The 23,993-nt window shown below is 29.4% G+C and overlaps 1 protein-coding gene across 1 annotated transcript in view; it reads right to left on the bottom strand.

Moving 5' to 3' along the window:
* LOC111636719 overlaps positions 1-23,993 on the bottom strand; it is a 69,247-nt gene that overhangs the window by 13,556 nt on the left and 31,698 nt on the right. Inside the window, exons 3-4 of the mRNA XM_023382022.1 lie at positions 8,198-8,995; positions 4,015-4,220 (exon numbers count right to left, since the gene is read on the bottom strand). Coding sequence (XP_023237790.1) covers positions 4,015-4,220; positions 8,198-8,922 — 931 coding nt within the window. The 5' untranslated portion in view covers positions 8,923-8,995. The remainder of the gene's footprint in view (positions 1-4,014; positions 4,221-8,197; positions 8,996-23,993) is intronic.

The raw sequence follows: 23,993 nt of genomic DNA, 5'->3' as shown, positions 1-23,993 counted from the left end.
CATTACTTCTTGCCGCCTGCGTATGGCTATGATTGGTCATCTATATTCAGCAAACGAAATCAACAACACAGTTAAGGAGACAAATTCCCTGACTTTTTGACAATTTTCGACAAATTCCCTGACATTCCCTGACTTTTTCAAAAAATAATGAAAATCCCTGACTTTCCCTGATTTTCCCTGACTTTCCAGGTGCGTAGGAACCCTGTATGAAGTACAGTAATACCCCGAACTTACGCAATAGGTGGGACTGAGCGATGACCGCGTAAGTCGGGGTATAATTTCACAATTTGTGTAAAATCCAAGTCAGATGTATGTAAGCTAATAAATGTTCTCATTAATCTTATCTCGTCTTTCAATTCATTCACGGTTACAAGAAATCACCACATAGAGTCTCTCAAGTCTCCGTAAATATAACAAACACAGAAATAAATGTGACAATGCCGAAGGGCCTCCCTATACTTTGGCACCACGTGACCGAAGGGTCGACATCGCGTCGGCGAAGATCGCAATGACAGGTTTCGTCAGGACTGACACCACTGTGTCTTCACGGCTAGACACAGAAACCGTTTCGTTCGGGCGTGTGAGCGGTTGCGTGTGTGAGCAATCAGAGTCTAGATAGAAGGAGAGACAGCGCACCGGAAGTGACCTACTCATAGACGCTTTAACGTAACAACTGTTTAATGGTTAATGATAGGCTATACATTAGGGCTGCAGTTAGATACATTTCTCAATTTGATAAGTATTCAATATTAAGATATTACATTTTCCCCAATTTGAGAGAGAGTTTACATAAGGTTCACGTGGCGATAAATACCTTGTATGAAATCACAAAAGAAGATAGTTCTGGACGACAGTTTCCACAGTTATTAGGCGAGGAAATATCCAAAGTTTTAGCACAGGGAAAACTTGAGTGGTCCGATCGAGTAACTGGTGATGACTGACTCATTTTGTTCTCTGTTTTTCATGTTGGATTGTTGAAACGGAGATATTAGGTTGAAAGGTGCTGAGAAAGCATCATTATTACGCCTGAGAACTTAGCAGATGTTTAACTCCCAGGTGTAAAAGTTGACAGTTATCAAATGAAATTATGGCTACAGTGTGAAATGATATAAACACACGAAAAGTCCGAATTCGGATCCTCACATCAAATAACACAAAATAAATTGTAGCTATGTGTCGATTTCGCACGACACGTCCGAACATGTAAGCTGAACAATAGTGTGGGGGGAGTGAGTAATCAAGAGTTGCGTGGCACTCAAACAAAAGACGAATCGACAAGATTTGAAAATCACGTAACTCCGGGTTCGCGTAAGTCGGGGTAGCGTAAGTCAAAGTATTACTGTATTGCATCAAATCTAAGACACCCTATTTTCACAGATACTAAAACTTGAAAAAATACATCTTAAATTCAAGTAAATATGGTATTTAAAATTCATGTTCAAAAATGTTACATGTTTAAATGCGCAATAGATTCAAATCTGATTAGTAACAGATTGGCATCTCATATAGTGTAACTTCCTGGAAACCTAAAGTTAATACAATATGACAGTTTGCTTGGAAAATTGTGAAATAAAATTTCTAAATAACAATTTACAACCAAAAAAAAAAAACAGCAATTAGTACTGCTTTAATGATTTTTCTCTGTCTGTATGGATGATGATGTCAGAAGATGGAAATAATTAAAATATATGAAGACAATAAAGGGGAGAATATACTTCTAACTAGCTTGAATTGAGTGCAAAAAAAGTCTGTAGACATAATTAAANTTTCAAAGATATTTTCTCGGGGAAATCTCTACAAATATGTATGTATTATTAAGAAGATACAAAAGATGATCTTGAATTGCTGCAATGACAAAAAGACTATTTTTAAACAAAATGAATCCAATATTAGAATTATTACTTATTCACAAATAATAAATGTACTGTACATCCAATGCCAAAAATAACTGTAACTGGAGATAGGATTAAATACCAATTATCTACATTTAATTGATGTTGATGGTTAAATGTCAACTTGTATGTAGTGATTTTTGTTTTAGGCTGTGTCAACTAATAGGGCAAGGACATTGATTCAAGAATTAAAATTTTTTTCTTTTTTAATTATCATGTATTTTTTAAATGTAATTTTAAGTTAACTACAGAAAGTTTGTGTAGCAGTTGTGCTAGGAATTGTTTTTGTTTCAAAATAAATATTTAAGTTATTAACAAAAATAGAATATTTTTTTCTTAGTGTCAATTAGTGTCTTTATCTTATTTGATTATATATTTTAGGTTTATTAAAAAAAATTACATTATTTATTTTATTATGCAGAAATCATAAAAACTTAATATATGAATTTTAATTATTATATGCTTTCAAACTAGAGTATAATAGTGTATTCCAGTTACCTGTATAAATACACTTCAGCACCTGTATAAAAACATATGTGAATATGTAAATGACTGCTATATTATTAAATACTTGTATTTCTATAAATTTCAGTTTTATCAAAAATAAGCAAGGCTCTTAATGAACAGATATTATTTAGACTATTAAATTTAATAAACAATAAAAGTTTTAAAAATAAAAGTTTATTTGAAATTAAATTTATTTTTCTATTTGTTTTTTAATTTACTTGTGTATTTACTTATCCTACTGACACTCTCTATTTTAGTTACCCTCTCATTTGACTTTACATTTTACAATATTTTTGCAAAGTTCCCAATACTAAATAGCACAAACTACAAATTAATGGAAACTGAAAACATTCTATTCAGCTGAGAGTTGGAGATATAGTTATTATGTTAAAACTTGCACTGACTTGTAAATGGAAAATCAGATATAGGCCTATTCCACACAGTTTTCTGTTTTGACAGTGAACTGGTCACAGATACTTTATTTCAACAACTTCCAAATTGTTCATTGTTAATGTGTGTCTTTGGACATATTCAAGTTTATTTAAAAATGGAGAGCTGTTAATAATGCAAGCACATATGTATCTGTCAGATATCCTGAATATTTTTGTTAATTATTGTTGCTTTTTAGGTATTATTTCTAAGAAATTTTGTTGTACTGTTACTCTGAAATATTTTTAGAAAATTGGTATGAAATGTAACCCAAAGTAACAATTCTTGATTGTTGAATTATGTGTACAAAAATACCTTTTTGTTTACTGGAATTATTTGACAAAAAACAGTGTCAGAAATATCATACAATTCCTCTTTGTGCATCTCCATGCTACACAAAACAATATTCTTAATAATTTCTATATCTTCCAGAGTGTTTGGTTCAAATTTCTTAGACAAAGCCTCTATATACAAACAAAAACAAGTATGGTACCAGTACATGCAATGAATCTATTAAACACTACATACACTGCAAACAACTTTTAACTAAACCTGGTAAGAAGAAACATGTTTTAACAAGAATCATGATAATAAGATATCAAAAATATCAGCTTGAGGATATGGAATGCAATTACTTTACCAGGTGTTTTTGAATTTTAAAAAATCCAAAAATGTGGATCTCTCAAATACATTGCATGCATTTCTGGATTAACGAGCACATGGTTATCTTTTCATTCTTCTGTACAACCTAATGTTTGTGCAGTTGATTTTTCCATTTCTACATGTACCAAGAGTTCTATCCTTGATTTCCCTCTTAATATTCTTTCAATTTTATTTCCAATAGTACAATACATAGCAAAAATAATTTATAAAGTGAATATATTCTTTTCTCTAGTTGTTATAGTATAATTATCATCATTAAAAATAGTTTTACACAAAGGAATATGAACTCATTTGACCAAACTCTTTTGCAAACAAAAATTTTAAGTTCTGTTTCCATCAATAAGTAAATTACAAAAAGTTAAAATCTTGTTTTTTTAAAAGTGCACCTTCATTTTTTATTCGTCAATTGTAATAAACACATAAGGTTGACATTAAAAAGTTTAACAATATTAATAGAAATAATTAAAGATTATTAGGCTAAAGTAAAAAAATACAAAATGATAATTTCAAAAAAACAACGTACCTAATTTCCAGGGATTATTTTTACATGTTAAATACCACATATAGAAAGTATTTTTGGTGCGTTCTGACATGTCTTGGATATCTCCTCGAAAGAAACGGCTGACGTATGCTTGGCTCATTTTTGTCATCTCTGCAATCATAGTTTGCTTGATGTTGTATCTCATTACAAAATTTCGAATTTCTGACAAAATAGCCATTTCTCCCCTCCTAATAAAGTATAAAAATCATACATTATTTTCAGTATCACTTAATTTACTGTATTAAAAGAATCACAATAATCTAAATATCTGAATGTTAAATAACAATCTTATAAATTTAATTCTAAGTTTAAGAACTTAGATATTTTAACCTCTAAGTTCTTAAGTAATCATCTTAGTAAAAGTCAAGCAAAAAATGTATTGTGTTTGACACTGTAAATACTATTTACAGGTCAGAAATTTATCATCTGCTACAAGCATTGTTTGGAATTGTATATATATTTGAATTAAAAAATTTACTACATTCATAATTTACATTATTTTATGCAAATCAGATAGGAAAAGAATTATTATATAAAGATATAATTATTTTAGCATTGAACCAAATGAAAATTTGAATCTAGATTATAATCTAGACTCAAATTTTCATTTGGTTTAATGCATTAGTACTTATTTAGAACTCATAAATATAAATAGAAAAGATTTTCTGGCAAAAATGCTGTAATATATAGCTTGAATTTTTCATAAAGATTTAAAGATACTGTGAAACAAAAGATTTTGTTTCACATTGCTTCAGTTTTTCCACAATATGCATAATATGACTTAATGTAATAGTAAAATAAAACTATCCAAATCATATGGAAAATTTATTTTAAAGAGTATAATACATTTTCAAAGAAAACAAAAAAAAATTATAAGCAGTATTTCTTTGTTGTAAAAAACTTTAATAGTTTAGTGAAAAAATTTTTAAAACAAATTATGCTTTAACAGACCTTTAATAAAGATGATCATTATATAACTCACAATTATGAAACAAACTATAAAAACTTTAAAATTGAAGATATTTATCCTTAAATTATATATACATGCAATTTTAGTTTTACACAGAGTGATGACAAAATTTTCACTTGCCAATCATTTCAAAAACTAATAGGACAACCACTATAGACCTTTCACTAATGCTTACTATATGTTGGACATGTGCTAAATGGTGGTGCAGCCCTTCTATAAGAGGGATATTGCCCCCTAATGAAAATAGGTCAACATTATCAATTACAAAGTTATAGCACATGAAAAAATACATACTGTTAATTTTTAGTGCATTTTTGAAATATCAAGTGAAACAGTCAAATATGCCAAGAAAATGTTTCACTGCACAACATGCATTGGAAAGCAATACATCACTGCATAATATGTGGGAGAAATTGAATGTGTGGTTATGTTTAGGTAAGCAGTGATATGGATATGCGTGTGATCCAATTTATTAGAAAACATCAAATACTGTTAGATAAAACAGTGCTAAATAAATATTCTACATTGTACTTTCTACACAAGAAAGGATAATATGTGAAAAATATTAACAAATCGCAAAATAATAATATATGAGCATTATTCACCAAATATTGTGACGAAGCAAACACTTCACAAGCATATCAAAATTTTTATTCTTTAAATTTGGCAAGTTAAATTATAACTTCAAGAAGTATACGTGTTATAAAAGAATATATTACTTTTAAAAGTAAAATTAAAAAGTTTCATTATTTAAATATAACAATTTTACTAAAAACAGTTGATTTAAACATTTAAATGTCAATATATGAAAATAATCAAATACTGTAAATGGAAATAATCCAGAGGAAAAATCAAAATAAATATTAGCAAAATCTGGAATGCAATACTAAATTATATTACTTTTTTTTATTATTTTATTTAATTCTTACCTATATTTATCATTTAATTTCATCTGCAATTGCATCCTAAATCATTTAAAGCTAAAAATTATGATACATGAGTATTGAGCTTAATTTCTACTCTCTCTTGAAACACTAAAAATTTAAAATTATTTATGAAGAATCAGTTATGGTAATTGAAAATGTTGCAAATGAAGTAAATTTAAATATCAAATCATGTCTGTGGATCTCAATAAATGAGTTCCATAACTTTCTAGACAATAAAGTTAAAATTGCATGTGATGCCATCTGTTATAATATTTTATTTTAAAATTTTTATATTATTATTAATTATTATACAATGGCTAAAAGCTTAATTTTGAGGCTAGAGGTAAGATTTATAAAAAAAAAAATTATAAATGCAAATAATTAAAATCTTCGTTAAGTTTGACCCTACTTGAGATATGACCATCCCTCTTTCTTCCCACCTCTTGACCTTTAACCAGCAAAATTTAATAGCATCAATTCCTCTAACAGACAAACCACCTTGTAAAATTTCAGAAATTTTTGACAAAAGGCACAGGGGTTATGAAGATTCAAAGTGGGTGAACAAAATTGTGTCCACCTAACCACCCACACTTCACTCACAGAAAAACCTCAAATTTTGTTTTGCATTTCTTGATGTTTAAAGATCCTCCAAATCAAAAAATGTAGAAATATTTTTTCTTTAAGAATATCAAATAAATGAATTTCTGTAACTAATAATTAAAAAATTTTAAGTGTTAAAATTAAATTATATAGAAGTGTAATTATAAAAATATAAATGCAAGTTGTTCATTAATTTAATTAAAAAGTAAAAAGCTGTTTCGTAAAAAACAAATTACATAGCTGACCACTTTAACACAAATGAATCAATTGCAATAATCCTCTGACCTTCTTTTACAAGCTATTTGAAGAATGATAATGTAGTTGCTCCACTGGATATGCACTATTTACATATTTATAAAATATAAATGCTGACCAGAGAAGTAAAAGGAGGTCAGAAATATTGTTATTGCCTTGTTTAGATTAAACTATCATTTATGTATAAGTGCTTCTTGGTTGTATTACAAATTTTACAAAAAAAATAGTTACAGTAACTAAAACCAATAAATCAGACTTATTATATTCACAGCAAATTTAATTAACTTTTTATTTGTCCAATTTATATTAATACAATAATGCATATTGGACAAATAAAGAGTAAATTAAATTCATTGTCAGTATAATAAGCCTGATTCATTGGTTCTATTTTAATAGTTAACTATTTTGTGTTTTTTTTAATCATTTATGTAATTTTGTTAGGTAGCAAATTGTCATGCAGCTAGTAAGCACAGAAATGAGCTGTTTTCTGACTACAATTCACACATACTATATAAAAGCAACATTATACCTAAATAGACTTATACACAACTTTTGGAAACTGTATGCATTTATGACCATTACTTTTTATGTTTGACTTACAATAAAACAACTTATAATAGGAGTTACAAAACTGAACTCAATCATAACGTAGAAATGAAGACAGACAATCTAAATGAAATTTCTATAGTCCCCAAATTTTTATAGAAAAATAGACAATATCGGAAATAAAAATGTGGAGATTTAACACAGAACATGTAGATAACAATATTAACTTGTGCGCATAAATAGAAGAAACTTTTGGAAAGAAGGGTTGCAAGATAATGATTGTGAATTTCTTATAAACAAAAACCAACACAAGAAAAAAATGTTTATAAACTGCAAAAGATGGTAAATAAATCTATAGATATTTAAACATCAATGTACTGTAAATATTTTGTGTTCTTTGAAAATTAGTTTATTGGTCTGTCATTTCTTTCATAATATTCATGTTCTTGTTAAAAGTAATAGAAATTTATAGTTACAACATTTACTAAGATATATTTTTGTATTTAAAATTTACAACTTTAGTTTCTTTTTTTTTACTTCACTTTTATGTTAGAATTTAAGGTAATTCTGGTTAGAATTTTTAATTTTTATGTTACTTTTATGAGTTATTGGATGTTAAATTTATATTTAAAAATTTAATGTTCTGATATTCTATATTTTGGACATTCCAAAAGTATGGTACATGAGGATGGCCTATGCATTAGGTTGAAAACATTAGTATATAGCAAATAAATGTATCTAAACAGCCAAAGATGTTTGGTGATGATTTTAATATAGTGTGTGTGTGTGTGTGTGTGTGTGTGTGTGTGTGTGTGCGCGCGCACATGTAAATACATATGTATAAGATCATTTCAATTATATTACTTACTTTTTCAATTCTTCCATTTCATTGCATTCATCTTGAAGTAAATCATGAGGATTTATCAAACACTGAATAGGTACACCAACAGATGATTCAGATTTCGATGCAAACATTGCTGGATTATTAACAATTGTGCCATCACTAACAGATTGTGTTGGTTGGGTTAATGAATTACTGAGAGGTATAATGGTTAACTCACTTGGAAGTTTTGAGGTAGGGGAAGTAATAGATGAATTGGGTGAAGGAGAAACATTGCCATTTGGCGGAATAGTTGATACTATATCTGAAATTCCATCATTGGAAGTACCATTACTTTGTGGTTGAGAATATGATTGAGAACATGACTGTTCACCTTGTTTAAAGGCTGGCTGCATAGATGGCACTGTTTCTGACCTGAGAGAGTTTGAAGACATTCCATTCGGCACTTGACTGGTTGTAGGCAAGCTTGTTACTTTTGTAATTGTAATGCCCAAAGGACTATTGTTATGTCCAGCATCAGGAGTAGAAGTCTCTGTGCTGTGAAGTGATGACGTAGATGTTGGGCTACTATAATGTTGTCCACGTACATTATTTCCATTGGTCTTTCCCAATTCAATGTCTAACCGATCTAGTTGTTCAAAAGCTTGTACTACTTGTTCCTTTGTAATACCGCTGCTTCGCAAGCGGCGAATCAGTTCAATCTGTTCAATGGTAAATAGGGCACCAGCCATAGAAGCAAGAAGGCATACCATACATCCAGTAGCCAGCACTTTCAGTTCCCACTAATATATTTTAACTTTTGTTACATCCTGATCACTTTCTCTGCTAATAGAAAAAACATAAATATAAATAAATAATAGAAATGTAATTAACTGGCCTAAATACCTACAAAAATTAGTACATATATATAAATTTAGCATTATAATATTTCAAAAAGAATATTTTTAATTTACTAGTATTGTTTTATTAACAACTTTATATTTTTTTTTTCAATGAAAAATATCAAAATAAAAGAAAATATTACATAAATTTGTCTTTTTAAAATTAACATATAAATGACTAATGTTGTTCCAATAATTTCTTAACTATAAATTCAAATATTTAGTAATTTAAATTTCAATATATTTTGTTATTGAACCTTTTTGACAGATGTTTACATGTATGCATGTGCACATGCACACACATACAAAATAATATTATAAAGAGGTAAAGTTTGTAAGTTTGAATGTAGGAGGTAATCTCTGAAACTACTCATCCAATTTCAAAAATTCTTTCACCATTATTTAGAATAGACCTTCAGGGTGGACATAGGCTGTATATTATTTCGTTAAACATTCATATAAATTAAAAGATATCATCTAGGTAAGCATTATATTTTTGGTGTCAGTGGGTGGCAAGAGGCAAGACGTGTACGTATACAAGATAAGTAACCGCGTGGCGAGAAACGTAGTGCATGTTTAAGAACTTGTATATTATATAGATGTCGAAATTTCCCACCATAGGGGAGAGGGACAAAATTAAGGATTACCATGAAGAACTTGACTTCCTTTATACTATTTTAAATGTAGTTTTTTGCATTTTTGATTGTGTTTTAGTAGGGTACATCAAGAGAATGTATATTACGTAAGGGATTTTTTGAAATTTCCTCCCACGGGGAGTGTTATACATTTATAATAGATACATTTTGAGCAACAGCAATGCATGGCTAGGTACAGCTAGTAAAAGATAAAGTCAAAAATAAAAAGGGGGAAAACATTAGGTGTATTGCAAGAATAGAAAATCAATTATAAATATTTGTCTTTTTATATAGGAAATTATTGTTTTTGGAGAAAGACAATATATTTCCTAGTTGTTGGAAATGAAATAGTCATTTTTTATTAAATTAAACTTTTTGGCCTTATAGTTCAACTTTTTTCCATGTGAACAGTGTTGTATGTTTACAATTGGAAGAGCCCACACATAATATGTGAATTTAAAAATGTAATCTCATTTATATTGTGAGTTCCACATGTTTAAGAATACTTTTTCTGATGGCATGGATAAAAAGGAAATTGAATAATTTTCTTTTTTGAGTAATGAGCAGGGACATAATGCAGCTGAAGCAATCTGAAATACCAATAAAACTTTTGGTGAAGGTTCTACTGGTGAAGTGAGCAGACTGCCAGAGATTGGTTTAAAAATTTCAAAATTCAGAATTGAAGATCATCATCCAATCAGTACATCACCTGACTCTCCGGGAAATCACAGAAAGGTTGAATGTACTGGACATTATTCATCCATTTCTCAACATCTAAACATGTTAGAGAAAGTCAAGAAGCTCGACAAATGACAAAACTCAGTGGGAGAGATAAGGAGCATCATTTGGAGATCTGCAGTTCTTTAATTAGTTGTCACATAAATGAAAGTATTCAAATGAAACTCTTCTCCATCCACATTATTCTCCACACTTTTTTCCAACAGACTAATCATTTTTTTTATTCATTTAGACAGTTTTTTGGCAAGGAAAGTCTTCAAGAAAGAGGATGCAATAAAAATTACCTTTAATTACTTTTTTCTTCTCATTCTCATGATTTCTATCAAATTGACATTAATGCATTTCTATTGCATTGGGAAAAGTGCATTAATGTTGGTGGTAACAATTTTGATTGAAAATGTAAGTTTTAAATTAAATTGCTAAATGTTCAAAGTCAAGTAAAAATTGGCCATTTCATTTGCAACAACCCAATAATTACCATTTTTTATCATACACTTTTATCAATATCTATACAGGGATGGGAAATCTTTGGCAAATCAGAAGAAATGTTTGGCACCCAACATAAGATTCTATTTATTTTTTTACTGTATAAATAAATTTTATCTTAATTTCAGTTTTTTTTAATTATAATTGTATGTTCAGCTTACTATAATCATCATTTTCTCAGTCAGATTTTTAAAATTTATGCTAATTAAAGTATATTCACTATTTCATTAAAAATAATTGTTCTAACTCTAAACCTTTGGCACGAATAAATTATTTGAAAAATAATTATGCCTACTGTATGGTATACAGATTCAAAGAGGTTTTTCATTTCTAACCTATTCCATGATCAAAGTACATGCTTGTATGAGGCACATTAGAAATTAAATTCTGAATTGGCTAGAAAAAAACAATCTTACTTCTTCAATCTTATGGTTATTGTTGTAGCTGTAACTATGTACTGTATTTTTCTATTTTTCAATATTTTTCACCTTTGAGGTTCGGATATTTGCCATCAAGTATTTGAAAACAATTTATTACATTTTGGTTATCATAAAGACTACCATTTAAAATTTACAATTGCTACAAAGTTAACTAAAATGCATTTCAGAACTTGTATTACCTCTTCAGTTACATTATTATTATACATAAAACCAATAATTTTTAGTAAAAATTATAACAATACATTGGTAACATAAAATTAATCTGTTTTAAACTACATTTGGTATATTTCCTTCAGTCATACAATTAAGATTTGTTTAGTCTATTTTGTATACTTCATATTATGACATTATACATTTAAAATACAAATATATCACGGGACACTTTTTTTTATAGAAAAAACATTTACATTTTATAATCTTCCAATCTTAAAAATATTAATGGAATTTTAAGTTGTAGAATTCCAATACTTTATACATCATTCACAAATAACTTATACTCAGTAATCATCAATCTATACTTCTACTACTTTCCTACATTTGTCAAAATAGAAATAATACACTAAGAGCATGCACACAAATATTGATTATTAAACACCCAGGTATCATACTACAAATATACTCCAAATGCAGTATTAGAAAATGACACACACAAAATATAATATGAGAGAGGCATAATCACAAATAAAACAATTCATCTCAATAGACCTGGCATTACCTTCACTGACAAGTATACTCCATTTTCCCAAGAAATAAGGATAGATAGGGTATTTATTGTACCTAATAGCGAGGTTGCGGCCAACATTTTCATTGCAAAAATGTGTACATCTGACATTCAGCACCTCCTTCCTGTCAGCCTAGAAGTTTCACAATGGTGTTTGGAACATCAGTGGAATCATGCTTGACGTTCCAAACACCATTATCAAACTTCTAGGCTTACAGGAAGGCGGTGCTGAAAGTCTGACATACAAGTTTTTGCAATGAAAACGTCGGCTGTAACCTCTCTATTGTCTTCTCTTCCCCTGATGTTATACAACACACTATACAAAAGCCTAGAAATGTTAAATCTTAATAAAAACATATACATGGCACTATAGAAAGTTACAATATTGAACACAACACATTATTAGGAAGTTTTTATACATTGATGCATACATCAATAACACAGAAGCTTAATGTTACACTTGTTTGGGTAGCTACATCTTGATCTCAGTATGGCAGAACACTTGGCACCAATATCAGCTGTACATAACATTTGCAACATAAAGAAAATAATGAGCAATTATTTATTGTGACATTGTCACAATGCCAGGCTGCAATTTTTAATCATCTTTTAATTTAAAAATATTCATGTATCTTCCATTCCAGACCAAAAGTTCATATGTAATTAGTTAATCAGGGACTGCAGCCACTAAGCTTAATTTTATATATCTGGTCTTGATTTTAGTAGTGTCTTGCCCCTGTATACATCATACTTCTTTTGATAACAACTGAGTCATACCAGTCATCTATCTAACACCATTCTTGAAAAAATTCTGAACTGAAATCAGGTCTGCACATTGCATGTAGTTCATATATAATTAATCAAGGTCTCTGAGCCTTAAACCTTCCATATCTGGTCTTGATTTCTATTCTTAAGATTAATGAAAGATAGACAGACAACAGTAGGAACATATAGGTCTGCAATTTGAAAACTGTCAATTCAAACTCCAATTGGAAACCGTCTTGATGTAAAAAATGTCAGTCAATCAAAAAATAATTACAATTAACACTTTGATTATGAACTTTTTATAAACTGGGTGTCACTGTTGACCAGATTACCACTATAGTTGTGAGGCAAGATCAATTTTTTTGTTTAAAGTTAAACTTACAAAAACTGGTTTTTCACTGAAATGTATGGTTTTTCTCATTTTCAAAGTGGCAAATTTAATATAATACACAAAGGGTTGAAAAACAAGCAAAACAAAAAAATAATTAAAAGATAATTAAAAACAAAATATAGAATACAGAACAGAATAAATACTTATTTTGTTTTATATTTACTTCTGACTCTTATCATTAAATATCATGCTTATTTTATTCTTTAATATTAAGCATTTCAATGTCTTTTCTCTTTCTGAAAATAAAATGTGGAAATATTTCAATTACTAGAGTGAATACTGTATTTTATATTTCCTTATATCTTAATACTTTGTTACACTGCAAGCTTATCTATGATATAAATGATAATTTTATTTCATCAATATGTGTTTTTGCAATAGGGAAGTGAGATTATTTTTCATTGATATAACAACAGATAAACTTTCATATATAGCTAACAAACAGCTAGGCAAATATAGTGAAAGAAGAAATGTAGAGAAAACTATAATTTAACAATTAAAATAACAGTAAAGATTAGATCTAAGCATTTTTTAGTGGATAACTTTTATTTTACTAAAATCCAATGCACAAGTAACAAATTATAACCTAATAAATTCAGGAAACAGCTATGACTATATATAACTGGTGTTCTTGAAAATGATTTGAATATCAAGAATTCAGATAATGAAATGATTTCCATTATTGCTTATGGAAAAATTCTAACTAGTTCTTCAAAATCTATAATTTTCTTAAAAATTAAATTATTTTATTACTCAATTTCAATAAACTTCTTCTGAATAATGGAGTCCTAGCTGCCCCATTATGGGCATGCCAAATCCATAATGGGATTGCCTAAAAAGGCCATCTTAGTGCCCACAGGATGAAAAGAGTTACAAAGAAAAAAACCAGTTATCTTACAAACACTTGATGAATAACATTAGTTAATGCCTTTATGTCCTTAAATCTATTTTTGAATTTTTATTGTTAACTAGGACTTCCTTATAATAATAGGAGTTATTATATCGGTATAATCTGAACACAGAGGAATCAGTAAAAACAGCTGAAAATAAACAAACTTTGTTCTACCTTTTGATTATTGATTCTTCTTTGTGTTTGGTAGATTACACCAGTATAACAAGTCCATTACCATATGAAAATCCTAGTAAACAATAATAATTCATATGGAAATCATTAAAAGATAAAGTATGTTTGTAAATACTAATGCAATGAAAATGTTATAATGGTACTACATATTCTATATTAAAATATTACTATATAAAAAGTGGGATAACAGTAAAAGAAATAACAGTGTATTGTAATGAACTGTTAAGAATACCTTGACATTTTATCACAAAATTTCAGTGCAAATCACTATACTTTACATAGACATTAGGATACAGACACAATGCCACTGAAACACATATGCTGGGAATGGAATAGTCCCCACTATTTCCCACTTGTTTCTGCATGACTCAAATTTTTCACAAATATGCTTTCTGATATTACAGATATCTCAACTCTTCAATTTGGATATTGTGATAGAAACTAAACAACACCATCTATTATATCAGGTCAGTCCATAAGTTCCTGCGTATTTTATGATCTTGAGAAAAATCTTGTTTTGCTGTTAAAAATGCCAGTCTAATGTGATACTTTTTACACTGAAGTGTTAAATTGGATCTCATTCATATAATACTGTTCAGAATTGGGAACATTTCAGTTGTTTATTTTCGTTAAAATGGAAGTAACAGACGAATATAAGAGACATGTTTTATACTTTTTATTTTTAAGTGATGAGAATGCTACAAATGCAGCCAAAAAATTAAATACTGTTCATAATCAAACTGTAATTAGTGTAAGGACTGCGCAGAAGTGGTTTGAAAGATTTAGAAATAATGATTTTAGTGTGGAGGATAAGGCTCGTACTGGAAGACCCGTTGACTTTGATGATGATGCTCTCTCTGCACCAGTTGAAGCAGAACCATTTTTAACAGTTGATGAAATTGCGGAACGTTTAAATTCATCCCATGGAACTGTTCATAGACATCTACAACAAATCGGAAAAGTTTCAAAGCTAGGAAAATGGATACCACATGAACTGTCAATAGCTAACCGACAACAACGTCAACTGCTCAACTCAAAAATTTTACCTCATCCACCATATTTGCCAGATATTGCTCCCAGTGATTATCATCTTTTTCGGAGTTTGCAGAATTTTTTAAAAGGAAAAACTTTTGAGGATGAGAACAATGTAAAAATAACTATTTCTGAATATTTTGATTCAAAACCGAAATCATTTTACAACGACGGGATTAAAAAGCTACCATCAAGATGGCAAGAAATTGTACAAAATAATGGTGAATACATTATAGATTGAAATAAAATTTAATTAAAATTTTTTGTTGCTTTTTTTGTAGATAAAAATGCGCACGAACTTATGGACTGACCTGATAGTAAGGACTCACATTCCAGAATATAGATATGTATAAAATATACAGTGGTACCTCCTACTTCAAATGCTTCAGGGTTTGAATACTAAATTTGACAAAAATTTACCTTGGAGTCAAATGATGCTTTGAAGTTTGAACTAAGCATACAGTGACAAAGATATTTGATTTGTAAATGCAATCTATTGCACATCCAAGTTCTCTCTTGCTCTTGCATTACACTCACGTTTTTTTTATCTTTTATTGCTTTATTTTTGGTGTGTTTGGTTATATACAATATATTATTTATTATTTGTCAATTTTTAACAATTTCTTCCAGTAATTTTTCTTTATTGACAACTTTTGGGCACCCTGTACATTCTGTATAACTTTAGTTTGAAATTTCTTGAATGGTATTTTTTTAATAAAAATTTAGTAGCAGCTTCCCCATGCGCATTACAGCATTTTTTTTTTACTGTTTGCACAGCATTATATCCTTTTTGAAACTCATGAAGTATAACATGCCCAATATGCTTTTTATCTTAAGACATTTGATTTTATTCAAACAAAATATGAAGTAGTCACAAAAAATTTAAATAAAGTAAGCTTCTAAATAAATAAAATCTCGCACTATCTATAATATTAATTATGACAGTTGTGAAATTTATCATAAGTAAAGGTTATATTGGGTTGAATAGAAAGTTTTTGTATATTTTTAATAGCTGATGTTACTTAACATAAATAATTATATGATTTAACCATAAAATCCAAGAAGTGGTATTGATCCTATTGCTTTTCCTGCTTCTTTATATAAGGCCACAACTTTAAAAATTCAATAAAATGATTCAAAATAAATGAAAAATAATTGTTAGTCATGATTCTATTTTTTAAAATATGTAGCAGACTGAAATATCTTCATTTTTTTGCCATGTCTAATCATTAGGAAAAACCTTCCATTAGACACAACCTTTTATTAGAGGCTATGTCTCTGCAAAATTATGCAAAATAGTTTTTTCTTTAGTATCTATGAACAGTTGCAAAATAATTTAACAATGATAGAAACAAAATTCTCTTCAGATCTATAAACTACAACTACAAAAAATAAATTATTTTTAATATTCATACTTTTAAATTCAGTAGGTCTTGTAGTTCAAATTTAATTCATTCCAGGAAGCCATTCAAAGTCTTAATCGTTTGAAGTCCAAAGCAATTTTTCCCATTATAAATAATGAAAAGTCAATTAATCCATTCTCAGACACTAAACAATGCCCATTTCAATACTCATAAATTATGTATATTTGCTGTTTTACGGTAAAAATAACACAATTGAATTGGAATTGATTAAAAATAAAATTGTCAAATTATTAGTATATAAAAAAATGATGATAATTTAACAAATCTGTTGAATCACTACTAAATGCATAACATCTTTTTCCAAGGTCTCATTTAATCCAACAGTACTACTACCATTCAAACCTCTAAAAATCTTTTAAAGGTTTGAGTGGAACTGTAGTTTATGACTAATACAGTTTTGCTGGAAAGTCTCATTTAATTCAATTATTTTTTTGAATGTTGAGTGTTAGTGACAAATGACCATTTTAAATTTAGATATATTTGAGATTTTTTAAATATTTAACCAAAAATTTAATTATATATTTTTAGAATCAAGAATGGAAGGTTCAAAGAGAGGAAAAAAAATCACTTTAATATAAATTTAAAAAGAGTTTCCTTTCATATCAATATTAGAAAAAAATAATGATTCATTTGTAAAATGTACAATTATAAATCGTTCATAAAAATGTGTTCAATTTTAATGTAGCCATTTTGTTCTGCATTATAGACCTGATGATGTCTGTTATAAACAGATGAAAATGTTAGTAAATATTTCTTAATTTCAAATGTGCTGGTATTGGTATGTTGTGTATGTTTAAAATCTGTAGAGCAGAATTTTCCATAGCAGCGGGTGGAAGGTCTGCTGTAACAAAGCAGAATACACCATGAATTAGCGGCATTAACATCTAAAGTAACAGGTTTTTTTTTCAAACTTCCAAGTTTTGTATTGGCTAAAAATTGACTAGCAATTATGAAAGGTATTTTCATACTATCATCCATAACCACAGCTTTAGAAATATGGATTGTACTAATAAATTATTGAAAACATTTTTATACTCAATTTTTGTGTTAGAACTAAGTGTGAGTCAATAAGAATTGATATTTACTGTGATAAAAAATTGTCAAAATATTTGTAAAATGTGTAATTTTCTATTTTATCAGATTATTGAACCACAAGGAAATAAAATTACACCCAATATTAATAAGATATTTCATTCAATTAAAAATTTTAAATTTAGAATGTATTGAGAGAGAAACTGCAGAAATTTTATCAAAAAAATTTATTTCAAGTCATCAATGAAAATAATCTTAATTATAAAATTATGGCACTACTTAGCAGAATTCGCTAGGATGCAAGTGGAGAGATAATTTTATATGTAAATTATTACTAACAGAGTTGCTGAAGAGAAAAAAATTAAGAATTGGTTGCAATGGATATATATTATCTAATGCTATAAATATAGTTTCCAGTTCCATGCCAATTGATATATAGTTATTATAACTTCTACATTTTTATTTTAGCTATTTTTCAGTTTGTGTGACAAATTTAAAACAATTTTGTGAAAAGGCTAATATTAACAATGATATGCTTCTCAGTTATTCAAAGCAATTCAACTGTATTTCATGAGTTTGGCTAAAAGCTCTAAAATATTAGAAAAATTTTTCAATGAGTATTCTGAACTGATACTTACATAGCTAGGCATACATTTTTCATGAAATTGTATATCTAGTTAAAATAAACTAAGTTTTTAACTGATTTTAACAGTTATCTTCAGTTCATGGCAGGGCTGTGGAGTCGGAGTCGTGGAGTTTTGGTGTTTTAGTTGGAGTCGGAGTCATCAAAAATCCCCCGACTCGACTCCTTTTTACTTTCCCAACTTGTTATGTATATAAAAAATGAAAAAGTATTTGAATCATGTCACATTTGACCCTCCGAGGTTTTTTGCAAATCTACACGTTTGGAGATCTCTCAAAGCAAAAAAATGTCAGATAAAGGAAAAAATTTGCATGTGCATGCATGTTGGCATCTAATTTGCTTAATTTCTTTGTTCTGTTCTGAAATATTAAACACAGTAGCATGAGTATAAAGGACATTAATGCTATTAAATTTTGGTTCTTAATTAAAGATTGACAGGGTAGACAGAAGGGGTCATGTGTCATATCTTCAGTGTGGTCAGACTTAATGAATATTTTATTCGTTATTAGCATACACAATCTTATAATATAATCAAGATGGGTTAATAATAATAAATAATAATAAGCTCACAGTTCAAACGGTTAGGAGTTGAAAGTTGAAATTTGGTACACAGATAGGATACATTATAAGAATGTACACTAAGAAGGGATTTTTTGAAATTCCTCTCGCGGGGGAGAGGGAGAGGGTTAAGGATTACCCTGAAGAACGTTTCTACTGTACTATTTTAGATACTGTTTTTTGCACTTTTGTGAAAAATTGAACATACTTTTAGACCCATCTAAAAATTCTCTAATTAGTCTCGGAAGAGGGAGTACCTAATTCTTGCACCCAGTGAAAATGGGTAAGATTGGCTATAATCTAATAATCTTAATCTTCGTTATCGTTACTTTTTGCCTGAGCAACATCTGGTTCATCTGCTAGTTTGTTTTTTATAAAACTTCTCTCTATCCTCAAAATTAAGCTTGAGTTGTAAAATGAGTACAGACAGAAAAGGAAATCTTACAAAATATGAAAATTATATTTACTATGCACTAGAAAAAATAAATCACATTGACCACTCTTCAAGTTTAGATGTTAAATTGGCAATACTGTATTATCCAGACATTATCCAAGATAGAGCATTGGTTGTCACAGCATTGCCACCAACCAAGTTTCAGTCGAGTGTTTATTTTCCACTCTTAAAATTATTAAATAGGATTTAAGAGCTTCAGTGAATGCTAACTTAATAGAAGTGACTTTTTTTGTAAGAAGTAATTCAGTTTATAACAGAGATAAAAAATAACAAATTAATCAACATGAAAAAATAAACAACCTATTCAGCACTTCAAACAACCTTTACAGCTCCAGTGGTATGTGTTATGTTAAGGTGGTATGTGTCCACCTTAGCAAACGTTTTCAACCTCATCGAGGTCTTCATCAGGCTACTTTAATTAGGAATTCAAAAGCGTTTGGAACAGAACGTATACGATTCAAACTTTATAAACAGATTTAAGAATACTCATGGAATGTTACGCACATGCTGAAATGACTGTAAAGCACGTGTAATATCAAGTTTGCGTAACAGTAGAAGCAGACAAATTATAAACACACCACCACCCTCTCAACAGTTGCCACTGAACTGGGAATCACAGCCAACATACAAAATGCCCACATGATCAGGCTCTCACATCACACTGATCAACTGAGAACAATGGAAACTCTAGAAATATACAAGGCAGGATTACATGGCACATGCATCAACTCCAGGGATGCAGTTGGTATATCTAGTGCATGGAAGTTTTGTTATGAGGGAACTCATCCCCATAAATGAGTGTGTATAATTCGTCTGCTTCTACCGTTACGCAAACTTGATATTACACATGCTTTACAGTCGTTTCAGCACGTGCGTAATGTTCCATGAGTATTCTTAAATCTGTTTATAAATTTTGAATCGTATATGTTCCGTTCCAAACGCATTTAAATTCCTAATTAATTAAAGTAACCTGATGAAGACCTCGATGAGGTTGAAAACATTTGCTAAGGTGTAAACACTTACCACTGGAGCTGTAAAGGTTGTTTGAAGTGCTGAATTGTAACTCCTCTAGTGTTGGAAGACGTTTATTTCTTATAAACAACCTTTTACTTTACCAGCCTAAATTAGAAACCCTAATTTAGGCTGGTAAAGAAAAAGGTAAAGAAAGGGTTTCTCATTTCCCGGTCTTTTGCTTGTCCTGGGATTCCAGGATAAAAGTGAAGTGTTTCCTGCGACAAAATTAATTATTTTTAAGATATACAAAATATCATGAAATCAAATGATATAATTATTTTTCATTTTTTAAAGTAATTTAATACTTTCTGTAACATCCAAAATCATATTAATAATGATGTTGTAAGATATATATTAAAAATTACCTTTGAATTATGTAGAAATTGTCACAAATAGAAAAAATTTATTACAATTTGCTGGAAACTGCATACAACAACAACAAAAAAAAAAAACGCTTTGAATTGAGATAAAAATTTAAAAAAAAAAAAAAACTTAGATTAAACTTCTAACTTAGAAGGTAATTTTCATTTTTTAAATAAAATACAATGCAAAATATTGTAAATTTTTATAAGATTTTAAAAAGCAAAGATGATCAATACTCCGATCACTCAATCTAATTCTTATTTTAGTAATGAAAAGTCCGAGAATGCCTTTTCCGATTCAATTGATGCAAGTGGAATCGTGTTTAATGCATTCAAGAGAAGACAAATATTATGCATTTTTCACCTGTATCCTGAAAGATTCTAGTTTGTTTTCAAGATTGTAGTACTTATTTTGTTCTCTAGTATTCTTGATTTGTCTACCTCAACTGCTTTAATAGAAACATCATAGCCCAATAATTCAGCAGTTCGTTTGTGTTTAATAATCAGATTAAGAAAAAACTTCATACTTGCAGTACTCATTTGTATCCTTGCCCAATTTGCACAAATTGGCATTATGCAGTTATTGAAGCTACTGGGCATGATTAAAACTTAAGACAGCATAGGTACAATTATTCCAGATATTACAGGTTTTGACAAGTAAAGAATTTTCAGAGTCCTGCCACATATAAGCTATGTATTGATTATTGACCATTTGTGACATGCCGTAACGAGCAAAAATTTAAAAACATCTAACAAATAAATTTAAAATTAATAAATACAGATGTATTCTGACAGTTTATGAGTTAATTATACTTTCTATTTTGCAAAATTTCCTCAACCTTAACACAAAATAAGAAAAAAGTGAATTTTTAAGAAATTTGCGGGATTTCCTGGGATAAGAAATATTTTGCGGGATATTTCCTGGGTTAAAAAAAATAACCAGGATACCAGGATCCCGGAATCCCATTTGAGAAACCCTAGTCTAAATGTTATATTTCTCATTCTTGATTTAGTTTAATATTACCCAATACAGTAGACCCCTATAAAACAAGTTCATATAATACGGATTCATATATAACGGTGAAAAAATTGCGATTGTATTCGTATAAACACGCTAAAAGAAACTCGTATGATACAGTAAAACATCATCGCCAACTTGTGTCGCAACAGAATTGGTCGAATCTAAATCAATAGTGGATATTGCACAAACCGTTGAGTTTAAACGAGCAGCGAACCTACTAAAAACCATTTATTATTTAATGGCCATAAAAATTATATTTATATTAATGATGTCTCCAAAGTTCAGCAAATTTTTCGCAGAAAAATAATTTATCAGGAAACATGCGCCCGCCGTTCAACCACTCCACGACGAAAACAAGCTTAAGCAATGGTGTCATTGAACGGTGCACACTTGGTAAGTAATCCTACAATTTTTTGTTTATAGCATAGTTTATATGGATTATTCCCAAAAAATTATACGTGTTTTGGAAATGTTGAGTCAAATTAGTCTAGAATCGATTAATTTTATGGAAGAAAACCTTTCAAACAGCCGTAGTCCCTAAACTGCATATATGCTGGGCTGTGATTGGCTCATGTATTTAAGTGATCGTAAAACATGAATTTATAAATAATGGAACGTATCTACTGTATTATAGGGGGGGTCTACTGTATTTACATTTGTATGTAGTGTGGCAGAAAAGTAATGAGACAAATTTCTTTTTTGCAACAATTTTATTTTATTTTTATACATTAATGTTATCCCCTTCAAAGTAGTTCTCTTGGGCAGCTATACATCGGCAGAGGCATTGCTGCCAGTCTTTGTATCAGTGTTGCAAGATTTCAACTGGAATCTCCTAGCAGCAATGCAGTTACGCTTCTTTGGATTTTATTGACAGTACCAAGATGATGTTCTTTCAAACGGGTTTTGATCTTGGAGAACAAAAAAAGTCACACAGACTGAGATCAGGTGAATAGGGGGCTTGGGCAAGCCTCAGAGTCACTCACTTTTCTCACTTGTACTCACTTTTTTGAAATATCCTCACTTTTCTCACTTTTTTGGTCATTTCCACATGCTCAATTAAGATGTGGGACTAATCAAAAATAATTTTAGAGCCAAACTATCAGACTAGAATTTTCTGGAAGAAAATACTCTGCCCTGAGCAGGACTCAAAACTGCAACTTCCACTTAGTGTTGTTAGGTTATAGGAAACAAAAATTCCTTTCATGTAAAAAGTCTTTCATGCACTTAAAAAATCCCTCATTACAAATTCAGAAGCCAGTATAGAGTAAAGTTTCACACGCTTCCCTAAAGGTTAACAACATTGTAACGATGTTGTTTTTTATTCATCTGCAGGAAAAACTTCTTTGTTATTTATGAAATCATTAATAAAACATTATTTTACTTATACTATTTGAAATCTGTTTATTTCAGATTTATTAATTTATTTTGAAATTGATATTTACATATCTTGAAGCATTAAAAAAAAACAGTTTCTGATCATGTTAGATGTCCCAGTGTAGCCAAATTAGTTAAATCAGCATTGACCCTCTCTCATAGCAATGCTGATATGGAATGGGGATTTTCAATTTCATGCCACACACTTCCTTCTGATAGAGCATCAATGTTGGAAAGAGTGCTTAAACCAGAAAAAAGTGAAGAAGGACATTAACAGCAAGAACATGAATGAAGTACAGGCAGATGTAATGCTTGTTAGTGTTAAAAGTGTTCAAAAGCAAAAGGAACTAAAAAAGGAAGCTGAAAACATCCAGAATAATCAGAATGAAAGAACATCATTTTTTCATTACTGATTATTTACAGATGCCAAAGGCTTTTTAAGTATTCATGGTTTACTGGAAATACAGTAGCTTCTTGTTATATCGCGCTTGTCAGAGAGAAAGAAAAAGCACGATATAACAAGAAACAAGTACTAAAAATTCTGGGCTTACACTAAACAGATTATACATGCTATGCAATCTCTATCCTGTATTCTTTCATCAGCAAGTGTTTTTCGTATAAAATAAGCTTAGTTTTTCAATACTGAACTTTTTCAATATTCTTGGTTATATCGTATTAATTGACGTTTGTATAAACATCAATACCACCAATGCTCGTTTAGCATTGTTTCTTTAACAATGATATTTAAAGACAAATATTGTCAATATA

The sequence above is a fragment of the Centruroides sculpturatus genome, unplaced genomic scaffold, assembly GCF_000671375.1.
Source record: "Centruroides sculpturatus isolate CEXI.00-Female unplaced genomic scaffold, Cexi_2.0 scaffold866, whole genome shotgun sequence".
Classification (NCBI taxonomy): domain Eukaryota; kingdom Metazoa; phylum Arthropoda; class Arachnida; order Scorpiones; family Buthidae; genus Centruroides; species Centruroides sculpturatus.
The sequence above is the reverse complement of the archived record's forward strand: the minus strand, read 5'-3'. Positions and strand labels throughout refer to the sequence as shown.